Raw genomic sequence first — 15,070 nt, 5'->3', positions numbered from 1 at the left:
ACTAGCCGAAAGCACAACCTAGAAAGGTCCAGATTAAATACATGATAGTAGGGGGAGGGTAAACTGTTTACTGAATCATAATTTCGCAAAATAATTGTTCCATCTAATATTTTTCAAGACATTATTACTTGTATTGGAGTTGGGAACAAGAAAAACAAATAGTTTTATTTTAGAACTCATGCACTCTAATCTGTCGTTAGTTTATTTTAGGTTACCATCAATTATATCTTTTATTTAGGTTACCAACAAGAACTCATGAACTCATGAAAGTAGTGATTTAACAATTACTAACAAATAAGAGCAAGGATGAAGTCAATAGACATCGGTAAACACATTGTTGGTCACATTATTAGACCCCGTTGGGTCATGTACAGGGAAACGTCTCTATTGCAAATTGCAATGTGTAATAAGAGAAAATAGCAAAAGTGCAAAACCAAACCATTAATGAACAAGTAGAAGATCAAAGCACAAGTAGAAAGTTGAGACGGGAAAATAGTGGTGTTCATATTTTGTATTACATAACCCAACAGCTAAAACCTAACACAGACTCTAAACAACATAGAAGAGAACAATGATGTTGGATTCCAAACCGAGATGCTAGCTTGACAATTTTCTACGACCAGTGATAAAGTTTAGAGCAAACCTTGAAAATCGGGTGAGGGTGAAAAACATCTGCAACGTAGCACGACCCTTGACAATACCCTCTCTCACGCCCCTCGCTGTTCTGGCCACCGCAGGCTCATCATCATCATACTCAGCTTTCGGGTTGATCGTCATCCCCTGCAACGAAGCTATAACAAAGTGAAGAACATGAAGTAAAATTGTTTTGCCTGACCCACCTAAAAACTCAAATCACAGGAACCTAACTTAGACACATGATTGGTGCATAACCTGAAGAAGGCACAGTAGTCAAGCGGCGAAGCCTCTCCTCTGCCAAGCGAACTGCACGAGTGGAGCTTCTAACACCTTGAGTAATCTCTTGGCTACACCACCACACAAGTGAACGTGAAATCAACGGTATAGAAACAACGCAAAACAAGAGCAACAAAATAAATAAAGGTTAAACTATTCACTTAGTCTTCATTTTATGTTTTATAGTAATCCACAAATTTGGTCCCTGAAAATATATTGCTCTGTCACATTAGTTTTTGAAACGAAGACAATTTCAAATAAGTTCCTGTAATTTTTAATTGTTTTATCTAAGTCCTTGAAGTTCATCACTTATTGTCATTTTGGTTTTGGTTCCTAAACATATGTTAATATTATCACTTTTTTTAAATTTTTAACTAATGTAATTAATAGATTGCACTCTCACGGACTAAAATACTGGTTTATTGATATTCTGAGTTTTAGTTCATACACATGCATAAAAGTCACCGTTAAAGATGAGGCTAACAAAACCGCTACAAAAAGCTTTCTGGCAATGTAATATTCCTACAAAAAGTTTTTCATGTCCTCATTTTCTAGTAGTTTTACACCAGTCATAAATTTCGTGACGATTTTATACATCTAGGGAATAAGTTAACTTTTATGTGTCTGCACGTGCAAGGGATAAAATCATAAAACTCACAGTTCTCGACAGGGGCTAAAAATCAAAATGGAACAACAATAAATAAGTAAATTACCCTATATCACTGAGCTCGGTGGTTAAGTCACTTATTTCCATGCCGGATAATCGAATTGCGGCCATGGTGTTGGGAAGTTCCTCCCTCGTGGCATCCATGAGCTTCTCCATCGACTCCGCTGCTTTCTTGAAAGCCTTCACATCACGGCACGCATATTCTCACAATCAGAATCTAAGACCTCACAAAATCAAACACCAAATCGAGAACAGAAACAAACCAGGAGCGTCGGAATCGCGGAGCAAAACAGCCACGTTGCACATATCGCCGTCTACAGGAGACAACAAACGCGCGCGCGCGGGTTTAATTAATTAATTGAAGAATGATACTAATAAGAGATTAATTTTTTATTGAGTGAAGAGTAGTACCGCGCAGGCAAAGACGTTGAGAACGGTGACGTGGCGATTGGTGAGGTTCCAGTGTTGAAGCGATGGAGATCCAACGGCGGAGGTTTGGTTCGAAGGTTGTGCGGTGAAGGAGCACAGGGGAAGGGAACGGCGTTTTGTGCAGGAGAGGGTACGGTGTGAGTTAAGGTTGGTGGCGAAAGCGTGGTTCGTGTGCGGAACAACGATGCCTGGGTTTGAAGCTTGGAAATGGAATCGCAGGGCACTCTGCATTTCTGTGTGCGAGACGCAGAGAGCGATACAATCATGGCGCACAGCACAAGCACTGAATCTAACTGAGGAAACACAGAGTTGGGCCTGGGTTTCTGTACATCATGGGCCCCGGAAAGGAGGAAATATCAATTACTTCCCGCACCTAATAAATTACTTCTTGCACCTCTCTAATTTCTAATATTCCAAAATTATCCTATCCTCTTCTGATCTTTCTTCTTCCTCCATCACCCTCTCCCTCCATACTTTTTTTTAACAAGCGAAAAAGCAAATATTGAAAGAAGAAACCAACTAGTACAAGATGTACCATGTATGTTCACGATTGAAGACATACATTTACCGTATTTACTTTATCCATCATTCTTACACATTAATACTATACTTATATTTTAAAAAACTTACACATATATCAATCATTATCATTTTTATGTACAGCCATAAAAGTTATACCCTTAAAATTCCAAAACAAGAAACCGCAACATGTAAAAAAAAAAAGGTGTATTTTCATAACAAATATAATAATCTCGACAAAATTCAATTCTTATGTGTTTTTATCAACAAATGTTAATTGTTAATTTTTTTGTTAACCTGAGAATCAAACTCACAATATTTCTCTTCCTTCTTTTTTCCTTCAATCACCAAGTGGATCTTATAACTCTTAGTTGAATTTCAATGTTATGGAGATTGTATGCGATATCTGTACTTCTTTTTAACACAGTATATAGTTTTTATAGTAACAGTGAGTATCAATATAGTGTATTTTAAACAATTAATTTTTTTCTTATAAACAAAGCCATGTCATACGGTATTAATTTTTATAATTTATCCATGTACACTCACTCATATCACCTTTGTGAAGGAATTTTGTTTTCACCATATTAACTTTAGCAGCTTTTTTAAAAATTAATCCCCGTGTGTCTATCCAGTTTGCTCTACTACAGACTTTGACATTACGGCCTTCAAAGCTAATCTAGTGAATAATGAAAGTTGTCAAGCTGAGAAAGAAACTCCAACGATTTTGCCTGCCATTTACATCGCATATTTACAGCATAATACCCTCTAACAGCCTACAAAATTCTTAATTCGCCGATGGCCACTACCCCCCTGCCCATATCAAGAAACACTTTACTATCTCAAACAGTATTAACTCCGACCCGATTACCTCACCCCCTCTTTTTTTGTTCTCCCCATCTTTTCCTTTTTTTGCTTTCCTTTACGTTTCTTGTCCCATTTTATATATGGAGTTCTTGAAAGCAAATAATCAGTTACTGACTGGCCGACTTCAACCAGGAACCAAGCAACCATAAAACAGAAGCTCCTCCCTCCTTAGCCAGTCTTCTAACCAATTTTGCTAACATCTGTCACTGTTGCGTTGCAAAAGAAACATCTTTGGCAGTTCAAAAGGTGCCTGGTAATGCAGCCATAACAAGACCTGTGTGAACATGGTGCAATTTGAGCATCTGCTTCACATGCATAACATATGCAGCACAAGCTGTCATCAAGATCTGTATCTCCCACACTATCCACTTTATCATCTTGTAACACAGTGCGACAACTAAGGAGACTCAGAAAATTCTCTAGCTGCTCATATTTTGCCACATAAGCTTCCCCCCGAAAAGATCCATCCTGGGAAAAGGAAAGAGCAGAAAAATGGTAAACATTAGTGTCAAAGATCAAGGGAAAACTGGAATCTGACGTTGTGTATAAGAACTGCCAACTTTTAGACAGCTCACTTTTAATTTGAAATTATTCATAAAATGTTCAAAGCTAAATTGAAATTGATCGAGTGAAATTATTGTAGGAACAAGATATCAATTTTTAATATTATAATGCACGTCTGCAAAACTGTGAGGGATTTGTATCAATGATAGATCATTAAGAATCATACAGTAATAGTATATCCCTATATTCTAGATTGTTATCTCCTCGAGCATTTTAGTATGAAAGTTGAACTTTCCAAGTTGACTTTGTTACTAATTTAGCATAAATTGTTGAGAATCAGAAATATTTAATGTATAGATTTATTAGGATTTGATTTATAGGAAACATATCTGATTCAGAGGAAACCAAATATCCTCTCATCATCAGTATTTATTGTAATCACCACTATATAATAGAGCATCCACTGTACTCTAACACACGATTTCAGTCTATTATCCCTCTATATTTTCTCTCATTTTACATGGTATCTAGAACCAAGTTGAGGAAATAACAAAAATCGTCCCCCATCAGAGACCCGGGGACCTACTGTCCTTGGTGGACCTTTCTAGTCGTCGCACTTATTCCGATGACCTGATTCTGCTTATCAATGACCGTTTCTCCTTTCCTGGCCACTGCCAGCCACAATCACTTTTCCAGCAACACACTATCCCTGAATGCTCCCTTTTGCCCGCCACCCTTCTTCTGGTGAGCCCTTCTACTCGCTGCACTTTTCTGGCAAACTCTGCTTCATTTTCCGACACTTTTTTCCGGCCAGCTGCCGCCACCGCCACCATTCCGGTAACTTTTCTAGATGAACACCATTTTTTCTGGCATGCCTTTTGCTAATCTACACAGATCAGTCCACAAGATCATCATAAGAGCTCCCACACACCCTCATGCGCAACTGCTTTGATACGCCAAACAGCTTCCTTTGCTGGCGTGTGTGGTGTTCTTTCTGACCATGATTCCGGTGACAAGGTCATCTACCCAACTTGACCCTATCCCTGAAGTTTCATCCCCATCGGACTTGTTTTGGGCAAAAACCCTTTAGCACCATGTTTGGTTCTGTTTTGTGCCTGTTCTTAGGTATTATTTGGTTTGTGATTTTGGGCAATGTGCAAGACATTTTTACGTTTTTTACGTTGTTGCGGAGAAATTTCTGGTCACCAGTCCTGCCGCCGTCCTTTTTCAGTGTGTTTTCCATCAACTGCCTTCAGCTTGCCACTCATTTTTCAGCGAAAAACTTTCCGATTGCTTCTTTGTCGTTGTAGTTTTCCAGTGTGTTTCTCAATGACTTATGTGCTTTGTTGGTTGTGCGTTTCTGCCACTATTTCCTCTTTTTTTCAAGTTTGAATAATTTTGGGTCTCCACTATTTGTTTGAAGCTTCCAAATCTTGGTTTTAAGAAGATCAGAACTTGCTTTGAATTTTCTTAAGCTTATGGATATTCCAGCTCTCTCTTCCTAGCAATATTCCCCGATTTCACCAAGATCCCTGAGTCGTCTTCAAATATTGGTTTGAAGCTTCCAAATGATGGTTTTAAGAAAGTCGGAACTTGCTTATCTTAGGCTGATGAATATTCCAGCTCTCTCTTTCTAGCAATATCCCTGACTTCACCAACATCCCTGAGTTCTCATTCAAACTATTGTCCTTTTTAGTGGAGCTCAAGTTCTATGTTTTTTGTTGGGAATAAATTTTCTTGTAACAAGCTCAAGCTTAAGCTTCAGCTTGAGGGGGAGTGTTGAGAATCAGAAATATTTAATGTATATAGATTTATTAGGATTTGATTTATAGATTTAGAGGAAATTGAATATCCTCTCATTATCAGTATTTATTGTAATGAACACTATATAATAGAGCATCCACTATTATCCCTCTATATTTTCTCTCATTTTATAGAAATAAACAAATAATGAGATAAATCAATTGGAATTTTCAAAAAATTAGATAAAAAGTGGATTAGAAACAAAAGGCATTCCAGATACTTAATCAGGAACATAGATTAAGGGTGACAACAACTAACCCAGTTATAATCCAGAAGATACTGGAATCCATACTGAACAGTATCTGGACAGTCCATGCTTGCGAAAACATCTAAAAGATCATTGTTTTCTCGATATTCTGCTGAACTTGTAGCATCCAATAAATTTAGGATGATCCCTACTAGAGGTGCCAATATCATGCCTCGGTTTACTTTTTCTGGAGGTTGGCTATGCCGTCTAAGGGACCTGAAAAAGATTTAGAAGGGTAGCCTCTTATCAAAACTCAACTGATAAAACTATTTTCAACTAACCGTGATGGCACATTCAGTTCTGGCTATCTTTAAGTCATAGGCTTGGAACTTACAAGTCAAAGAATTCAGCATCGACTGCAGAAGTAATGTGATTTAAGATAAACACAACCAACTCGGTTAACCTTCGGAGGTTTGTGTCTGGTCCAGAGAGGAATGCTTGAGGAATCTCACGAGTGCAGAACTCTAGAATCCTTGTAAGATTACATGAAAGATCAAATATGACACAGCATTTCCTTTGCTGAAACTCTATTACCTGTGAAAGAAGTGTTGCGACGATAAATTAATGGATGAATTAGCCAAGCAACCATTATAATAATAGGAAACAACTTCAATTTTATGCATGCAATGTCTTGGAAAGAACCTATAAAGTAAATTAATAGAAAATGGATCGGTACATAAAAAACTGAAATCCCAAAAACCCATGTATTGTATCTACTCTACTGCTACAGAACTCTAACTTAAGCAGCCAGAAGAAGACAGAAAGCAAAGCAAGATTCAAATTTAGTCAAGGATGGAAAAAGATATTCATACCTGGTACTTTTCTTGCATTTCTCGAACAGAAACTGAAAATTCAGTCATGGTCCAGCTGAGTGTATTGAACAGACGGTTTAGAAAAGATGAAAACAACCCTCCATCACTTATGCAAGCTTCTCTTAGCAACCTCTGCATTGAATCAAGAGTCAAGGGAGAAAAACCTTTATGGTGAGAAATTGATCCAACAGAGCCTACTTTATAACAAAAAGAGTTTGTTAACATACTTGGAAAAGAACTGACGACGAAGATGATTCTCCATTCTTTGAAAAACTAAAACCAGAACCCTTGCATAATCGTAGGAGTATGTTCATCACTGGAATCCAAGATCTGTTATCAAATGCTGATAATAAAGCTTTCGGCATTCTTTGGGTGGCTGCCTCATTGCTCTCAAAGGTAGCCAAATACTCCTTGTATTGCACCAGGACAGATATAGACTGAAGAAGAAGATCCCTAAGATCTGCACTTGATATTCTTGGATCATTGAAATGGGTAACTACAAAGGTGACCTGGTGAAAAAGATATCAAAGCATAATTTAGAACCAATGGGAGAAACGCTGTGTTTGAAAATTATCAATTTGGGAGTAGCTGCATTAAAAGCTTAGGTTCATGAATTTTTCAGATTCATGCATAGTGCTTTATCTCATGTACTTGAGGAGTTGCAATTTATTCTTGTAAATCTAATTATATTTCTGTATGGGGAAGAAAATATTAATGCCAAGAGAATTTTCATATAATTATAAGAAATGATAAGAGAATTTTCATATAATTATAAGAAATGATAAGAGAAATTTTAATAAATAAATATTAATGTATAATTTTGCAAATTAATTAAGGTTAATGTGGGACTCCCAACCCAAATTAACATCATTTTTTTTCAGCGAGCATTCAGAAATTCCTACCACTTTTTCCTTCACAAGTTCTCAAGTCACTCAATACCCTAAGTCCCTCACTAAATGCAAGTCTTACAAGCATCAAGCATTTAAATATGTTTTTGTAAGACTCATTATCATAGGAAGGTGAATATACAAATCTTGATTATCATTTTAGATCTTTTTTATGTTGCTTATATTTAACTTTATTTGATACACACATACATGCATGACTGTCTTGATGTCCTATGTTTTTTGTTTAGCCATGTTACTAGAGTGCATATAAGACAAAAAATTTATTCTAAAAAAATTCCCATGAGCTCTGTAAAATCAAATCTCATTCACTCAGAATCCAGAAACAAATATCAAGTATAATTTACATCCAGCACAAGTCAAATATCAAATCAGACAAACGAAAAAGTAGAGATTGAAAGGGTGACGCATACAAATGAAGAAAGTCCTCGTTTGATGAAAATTGTGGATGGAACAAAGGGAGGATCACTTTTCCGCAACACATGAAAGCAATCAACCTGTATGGGGGAGAAAATATTAATGCCAAGAGAATTTTTATATAATTATAAGAAATGATACGATGAATTTTAATAAATGAATTAACGTATACTTTTGCAAATTAATTAAGGTTAATGTGTGACCCCCAACCCAAATTCATATAAAATTTTGTGCTTTTTTTCTAAAATGACCATTTCCCTCTCTGTCTTAACACAATGTGTCAGATACCCAATCTAATATGTTTGACTCATAAGAAACGGGAAAACCGAAAAAAAAAAGTATTGAAATGGATAACTAGTGAAGATGTTTTGTATTCTGCAACTGAATGAATCAAAGCTGCTATTAAATTTAAATTGATGATAAATGCTTATTTACCAAAGCTTCCAGATAATATTCAGGGATGTAGATAAACACTGAATCCATATTGCTAAGAACCAGTAGCAACTGGACAACCCACATGCACATTGCATACATTCCTCTCTGCTTCCATCGAGAAAATAGAGAGATGCGGTACCTGTAAAGCAAGAAATGACCCCAAAAAACAAGGCTATAAGAGAAAAAACAATGATGTGCATCACAATGTTATCAAGACCTAGAAGCTAGGCTTTTTTTTTAAAAGGATATTAGTATTTGAAAAGCATCCAGAAATCTATACAGAAACAAAACATGATATATTCTAATATAAATTTTTAAATTTCTCTCAGTTCAACTTCATATGAAAGAGGTATCTATAAAACACAGATACATGAAAAGTTCAATCAGAAGCAAAATTTTATTAATAATTAATAATTAACAATTAACAACAAAACCTAAAATCTAGGTCCCAAAACACAGATTTTAAAACTTAATGCATATTATAATGAGTTTCACAAAGTAAACATCAAACTGACAGCACAGTTTAGGCTGATGCGAGTTATCGTAAGTCATAAAGCACAGTTTGGAACCTTCAGCATAGCATGTGTTTTATGAAACATGAATGCATATATGAAACAGAGAAAAGAAACACAGACATTTTTAAAGCGTACTCCTGCTGTTTACAAAATAAGAACTATACTTCAATTCTTCCAAACTGTTTACAAAATAAGAACTATACTTCAACTCTTCCAAACTATGTTCACCAACTTTCTCTTAATTGAAATTAGTTTAACTCGGTAATCTAAGTAGGGTCCAATAAACCAAAAATGTAAATAAAGTAAGGAAGGGAATGGATGGACAGACATTTAATCAACAAGTGCACTCTTTATTAACTGTAGCAGGAATGAATACCGCCAAAATTTTAAAAAGTAAGAACACTATCACACTGTTGTCATCAAATTGGAAGTTATCAAATTCGGTTAACAATTAGATAATGAGAAGTTGTGAACATGAAATACAACCTAGTCAACACTACTGGAAAATTTCAACCTAATACCATTTGGAAGATGTAGAAAGCCAATTGAAAAGCATAAACCTATGAGGGAAAGAATAGACAAATGAGACAAATAAGCTTAAGTGTTACTTCTTATGGTCATCTTACCAAGCACAATGCCTAACACAATCAATAACCTCTTCTCTATATTCATTACGAGCTTCTTTCAAATGCTTCAATTGCTCACTGCAAGCTCGTTCTCTGATTTGCTTATCAGTTTCCTCCAGAAGGGAAATTGACTGTGCCTGATGAGTCATGTAGTATGATGCCTACAAAAACAGGAAGAATAACATTCATCACATCTCTTCTTCATTTTTTCCCTAAAATTTAAATGATATTCAAAATCAATTAAGCAATTAGAAATTCCAAAATTAAACCAGCTAAAATGAGGATGAACATAACAAATTCCAGGCAGAGCACTATACTGACTATAGGAAGATCATCTTACTACTAGGTTAGGATTTAGTGGCATCAGTGTAAAGCAAAATCAAATTGATACTACCGAAAAACTCTGTAGGATGCTTTTTTCATAAAATTCAATACTAGATGATAATTTTGTTTCATGCAAATCATGCTCTGAAAATTGTACTTTTACCAAAAATTGTTAGTCAAGCGATATGTCTTAAAATAACATAGAAAATGTGTTTAAAAATAACAAAAATACCAATAACCCAATTGAATACTTACTCTTATTTTGATTTTTTTAAATCTGATATATAAGATCAACACAATGATTAGTTGACTCAATGGTTGGATTGATAAAAAAAAATCCATAAAAAATTATTAAATGGTGTAGGAGTGTCAAATATAAACCAGTGTTAATTGATCTCCACTGTGTGAGTATTAGTTTCCTTTTCCTCTCCCATCTTATTTTTCAAAGAAAATGGTTTTTCTAGCACATGCCCCAAACATAATTTTTCATCACACTTACCATAATAAAGTTATGGAGGTGGTAGTTATAAGAGAATTAAGATATTCCAGCATGTTCATGACTTTCACTATCCTCTCCTCTTGTTTCAGATATATCATTAACAGACTTCTAATATGAATTCGCATCAAACAGGTATTGCATTTAAATTCTTTCCAGATAGGAGAAAAATCAAAGACAAAGGAAGAGGGTATTTAGGTAAGCCACAAGTTAGGTTTAAGACTTCAAATACATGTTTGGTTTTGATTAATTTGGGAGAAATTTTGCTTCTTTTTTTTCAAATGCTCATTCAGTAAGATTTTAATTGTAAGCTATTTTGAACTCAAAAAAAATAATACAGACACACAGTCACATACCAAGTCAGAAACTTAGTTTTAGATCCATTTTGAATATTATTGAGTGTAACTAGTTATTCTTGTTTTGGACAGTGAGTCTTGCATGCCCCCACAACTACTTTACATTTTTCTTTTTCAATCTTTAGAAAAAACTCAGGCATCTCAGCGGAAATCAAGCCATTCACTGTCAAAACTTGCAATATTGCAATAAATTTTGCCAACATTATCTCACCTGCTTAAAATTCAGAGCAAGACCAACATGATACAACCATAGCAAAGCATCAACTAGCTCTTCTTCTCTTAGCCTATCTGTAGACATATTAGTATCCTTTGGTACAGATTTCATATGATGCATTTGGCGGTAACCATACTCAGGTTCAGATTGATCACTGGAGCTTGGTTTATCAGTTATCTCATCATTCAAACTCCCATCACTGCATTCAGCAGCGACATGAGCAGGTCTTTCTGGAATAGAGCTACAATGACCACGAGAACCTTTGGCCAGGTATTTAGCTGGAACCTTGAAGTTCCTTGTAAAATCAGAATCATAATTAGAACAACAGCATGGCTTCTGCCTGGTTGAATGAGTGACCCTGGTTTCTTCACTATCCATGCAACCTTCATCCCATTGAATCACTTCCATTTCATGACCAATTGTTGGGTGTAGCTTTGATAAATGGCTATAGGATCCCCCAAGCCTGGAAATATCAGCTCTATGGGGATCATTTTTCAGAAATAAATGTACAGGAAAACTTTGTTCACCACCTCTATGAAGGAAACCAACATCTGTTTTGCAGGTCTTTAACCAGCCACAGATGTCACCCAAGGCAAATCCCTCAGATAGAAAATGGAGTACAACTGTGTAAATTGAAACAAGAACCGAGTTGCTAGAAACTCCAGGGGGTGGAATATTTCGTTGTGCTCCTCTGTTCTTCAGTAGAAGGCTCTGTAAAAATGTCCTAAATACTGCTCCAGGTAACTGGGGAGGATTCGTAGGTGGTATAAATTGTATCACTAAGCGACAAAGGTCCCTATGCTTCTCCTCAATCTACATTTGAACGAGGTATAATCAGAAATATAGGAAACTATGAAAGGAGTATCCAATAGCACAATAGTTCACAGAATTTTACCCTCAAATAAGAAAGAAATATTATCCATAAAATTCATAGAAACAACTTTATATTTTCTGTTGTATGGTAAGAATGAGTAGGTAAATGAAAATTTTTCTTCAATTTTATAGAAAATTCAGATAGCATAAGTTAACCACAACCCCTTATCCCTAGTCCCACGCCATGTATGATAGAAATAAGATGGAGAAGAAGATTATGAAATCAAATTGAAAATGATTTAATAATCAACATAAATAAACCATATGTCACTCCTGACAAACTCTCCTCTTCCTTTTTATTACTATCCTACTCCATCAATCATAACAATGCAATAGATAAATTTATTTAAAAGGTAAAGTAACAATTGAATTGATTGTTGAAATATAACATATTGCACACAGACACTTATCAGTTTAATAGTTTGCTTCTTGCTTCTTCAAAGTTCACATAGAATTGATGAGGCATTCAATTCAGACAAAATAACTAAAAATGAAGTTAGGTCAAGGAGATAAAGAATTTACCTTGCTGATTGATTCCGACAAAGCTGTGGTTGTCAACATCATGTTACCTTCATGAGATGCATCTTCACATGAACTAGGCCACCAAACAGTTGGTATCATGGAGTCAAGATCCTGTTTGTTTGGAGTCTTTCGTGAAAGAAAACCTTCAAACAAGAATTCAAAATCTGGTGACTTCCACCAAAGCACCATAAGTTCCTCTAGTCTTAGTAGATGACATGCCAATGCAAGGTGAGAATATGAGCCAGAGTAAGGACACTCAGTTAGAACTAATGAGGCTATTTTACAACCACAGGAAAGGGCATTTAGGATGTGTTCAAATAGCACATGTGATCCTTGAAATTGTAGCAGAACCTCAACTACTTTATCCAAGCTTAAGTAATCATGGGGTGCATGCAAACCAAAAACTTCAAACATGAAAGACAACATTGGACCCCAGACCATATACTCTGTGATCCCAACATCTGCTTCAAGGATAGAGAATAATTCCTCACATATGGAATAAGAAGCTGGATGGAAAATTTCTTCCAATGAAACAGACCTCTTCACTCTTCTCAACTTCCGAGCTAAAGAATGCTCAGCTCGTTCCACCGAATGCATGTCCAACAGCCTTGACCAGCATTGCAGCAATTGGGTGACAAAGTAGCTCCTAGAGGGAGGAGCCTGAAGAGGAAGGTAGCCTTCAACTGGATACTTAAAGGGCCGAGCTCCAAAGTTCAACTCACATCTTTCACCCTGGGAGAGAGAAACTGCTGGATAATAACCAAAACCAGGACCCAATTTTCGAATTCCTTGGAATGCGACCCCAAGGGAATTACCATTCCTGTAGAATATTATTTCATCTCGATCTAAATCTATACAGCATCCAATGATATCGCCAACAACCCATGACTGACCATATGTCTCAGCATCCTTGTTCCACTTGCTAACTCGTCTCCCATCATAAGCATATGAATCATCAGCATCGCCAACACCTTTATGGTCAGTGAAAGGGCAAGAAAGAGTGGCCCAACCAAGCTGCTGTATGCCAGATGTTTCCAACATAACTTCATACATCCATTTTCCTTTCCAAACACAAGCACTAGCCCTGGCACTACTGAACATCGCCATGCTCTCTATAAGAAAAGGTGACTTGATGACTTTAATATCACCGCAGATGCTGGATTCTTCTAGGCCTATAACATCAGGCCCATTGCCATTTTTACCGTTAACACAAATCCCGTCTCTTTCCCGATAAGAATAATTTGATTTCCCATTATATCTTGAAAAATCATTCCTAATAACAGACCGAATGAAATCACGATCAACTGGACCAGTCAATGAATTGAGTGATCTGTTCGGGAGGCCAAACACGTACTCCAGGGTTCGCTCCACCGACTGCTGACCCAAATCGTCACAGCAAGAAATAAGCCGAGTTTTTGGCGAATTTTTCTTACCATCCTTGCCGTTCAATATCACAGCCAGACCAGCTGAAAATCCACCAACTCGCGGGCTATCTTCAGACATCTGTAACACACAGAAAGCCCTATCCCTCAACTAGCCCGAAGCCAGCTGAAAGCTTTTCCAATTTCAAATCCCTATCAACTGTCACAAATTCAATTTAGCTCACTAAATATTCATGATCCATTCCAAAACAAAATCAACAAATCCTCAACATCTCTTATAAACAGTTTGGCCCCAAAATTCACAACACAATTACAAAACAGAAATCTAAAAAGTAGCTTACAAGTAAACGCAATATGCCCCAAAATTAGCATGAACGAACAACAATTCAAAAACAAACAAACAAAAACTGCACTTGTTGTTCACATCCTACAATAACAACAAATCCCAACAAGCCCACAAAATTCCAAAAATAAATACCACTTTTCCAATAAAATAAAACCAAAAAAAGAAGGGGAGAAATTTACATAGAAGGTGGAAGACTTGATTTTTTTTTGCACAGCAGGTGGAAGACTTGATGACAGCGAGGAATTAAAAAAAATGTTGAAAATTATATACCACCGCCCCTCAAATTGAACCAAAAAGCGTTACCACCCCAATAACATGAAAAGGCTTCAAATTTGGTATTATTAATTAAACAAATAATCAATTAAAAAGGGAAACTTACAGAAAAAGTTCATGCTGAGGACAAAAAAAAGGCGGCGTAAGGTTGCTAGGGTTTTGCTTTGCAGGCTCCATTGCTGCTTCGAGATTCGATGACAGTAACACACTGCAATAGTGATATGAGAGAAAAGGGAACGTGGAATTTTTCCGAGGGAGAAATCGTTCTTTTTTTTATAAAATAAATTGTTGATTTATTTATAATAGTAATGATTCTGTTTTTTTGGCTAATAATTATTATCGCCAAAAAGTTTGGGGGGTAAAGGCGAAGTGGTGAGGAAGCAGAAGCTGAAATGGAACGAACGAACCACGTACCGTACCCGTGCCGCGCTGACTGGAACTGTAAGGAATGGAGTTGCAACTGACACGTGTCAAGGAAAACACCGGTTGGGTTGGTGACTTGGCTGCTGAGTTAACGGGTAATGATACTGGCAACTGGAACGATAGGGGCCACCCGTTGTAGGAATCGCAGTGGTGTGGTGGACAACGTTGTTTTCCCTCTATAGTGCTGTTGCTGGGTCAATTAT

At 36.4% G+C, this 15,070-nt stretch overlaps 2 protein-coding genes across 4 annotated transcripts; both read right to left on the bottom strand.

The window, feature by feature from the left end:
* Positions 1 to 322: 322 nt before the first annotated feature.
* On the bottom strand, positions 323 to 2,288 carry LOC100792910 (uncharacterized). Of its 2 annotated transcripts, none has more exons than XM_006581673.4 (5): positions 1,991 to 2,288; positions 1,843 to 1,893; positions 1,626 to 1,759; positions 892 to 983; positions 323 to 780 (listed from the first exon to the last, which is right to left on the bottom strand). In XM_006581673.4, exons 1-5 carry the CDS (start codon positions 2,237 to 2,239, stop codon positions 755 to 757), a joined length of 552 nt encoding a protein of 183 aa, XP_006581736.1. In that variant the 5' UTR covers positions 2,240 to 2,288; the 3' UTR covers positions 323 to 754. The 2 variants fall into 2 exon arrangements, with proteins under 2 accessions (XP_006581736.1, XP_003526826.1); XM_003526778.5 differs by having other exon boundaries at positions 323 to 791; positions 1,991 to 2,287.
* An 815-nt stretch (positions 2,289 to 3,103) lies between these two features.
* Positions 3,104 to 15,070, bottom strand: LOC100792381 (E3 ubiquitin-protein ligase RKP). 2 transcript variants are annotated; one of them, XM_014776444.3, is made up of 12 exons: positions 14,859 to 15,070; positions 14,551 to 14,652; positions 12,444 to 14,024; positions 11,046 to 11,861; positions 9,659 to 9,819; positions 8,518 to 8,656; positions 8,079 to 8,162; positions 6,988 to 7,269; positions 6,761 to 6,892; positions 6,283 to 6,482; positions 5,960 to 6,164; positions 3,104 to 3,862 (listed from the first exon to the last, which is right to left on the bottom strand). In XM_014776444.3, exons 3-12 carry the CDS (start codon positions 13,944 to 13,946, stop codon positions 3,575 to 3,577), a joined length of 3,810 nt encoding a protein of 1,269 aa, XP_014631930.1. In that variant the 5' UTR covers positions 13,947 to 14,024; positions 14,551 to 14,652; positions 14,859 to 15,070; the 3' UTR covers positions 3,104 to 3,574. The 2 variants fall into 2 exon arrangements, with proteins under 2 accessions (XP_014631930.1, XP_025984677.1); XM_026128892.2 differs by lacking the exons at positions 14,551 to 14,652; positions 14,859 to 15,070 and adding an exon at positions 14,351 to 14,502.

Source organism: Glycine max, chromosome 6, assembly GCF_000004515.6.
Source record: "Glycine max cultivar Williams 82 chromosome 6, Glycine_max_v4.0, whole genome shotgun sequence".
NCBI lineage: Eukaryota > Viridiplantae > Streptophyta > Magnoliopsida > Fabales > Fabaceae > Glycine > Glycine max.
The sequence above is the reverse complement of the archived record's forward strand: the minus strand, read 5'-3'. Positions and strand labels throughout refer to the sequence as shown.

Coding starts and splice junctions, on each gene's coding strand:
- LOC100792910 (XM_003526778.5), bottom strand. CDS start 2,239: ATGCAGAGTGCCCTGCGATTCCATTTCCAAGCTTCAAACCCAGGCATC. Junction 1,894..1,990: donor TCAACGTCTTTGCCTGCGCG/GTACTACTCTTC, acceptor TGTCTCCTGTAG/ACGGCGATATGTGCAACGTG. Junction 1,760..1,842: donor CCGCGATTCCGACGCTCCTG/GTTTGTTTCTGT, acceptor CGTGATGTGAAG/GCTTTCAAGAAAGCAGCGGA.
- LOC100792381 (XM_014776444.3), bottom strand. CDS start 13,946: ATGTCTGAAGATAGCCCGCGAGTTGGTGGATTTTCAGCTGGTCTGGCT. Junction 8,657..9,658: donor TGTGTTAGGCATTGTGCTTG/GTAAGATGACCA, acceptor CTTGCTTTACAG/GTACCGCATCTCTCTATTTT. Junction 6,483..6,760: donor AAATGCAAGAAAAGTACCAG/GTATGAATATCT, acceptor CTTCTTTCACAG/GTAATAGAGTTTCAGCAAAG.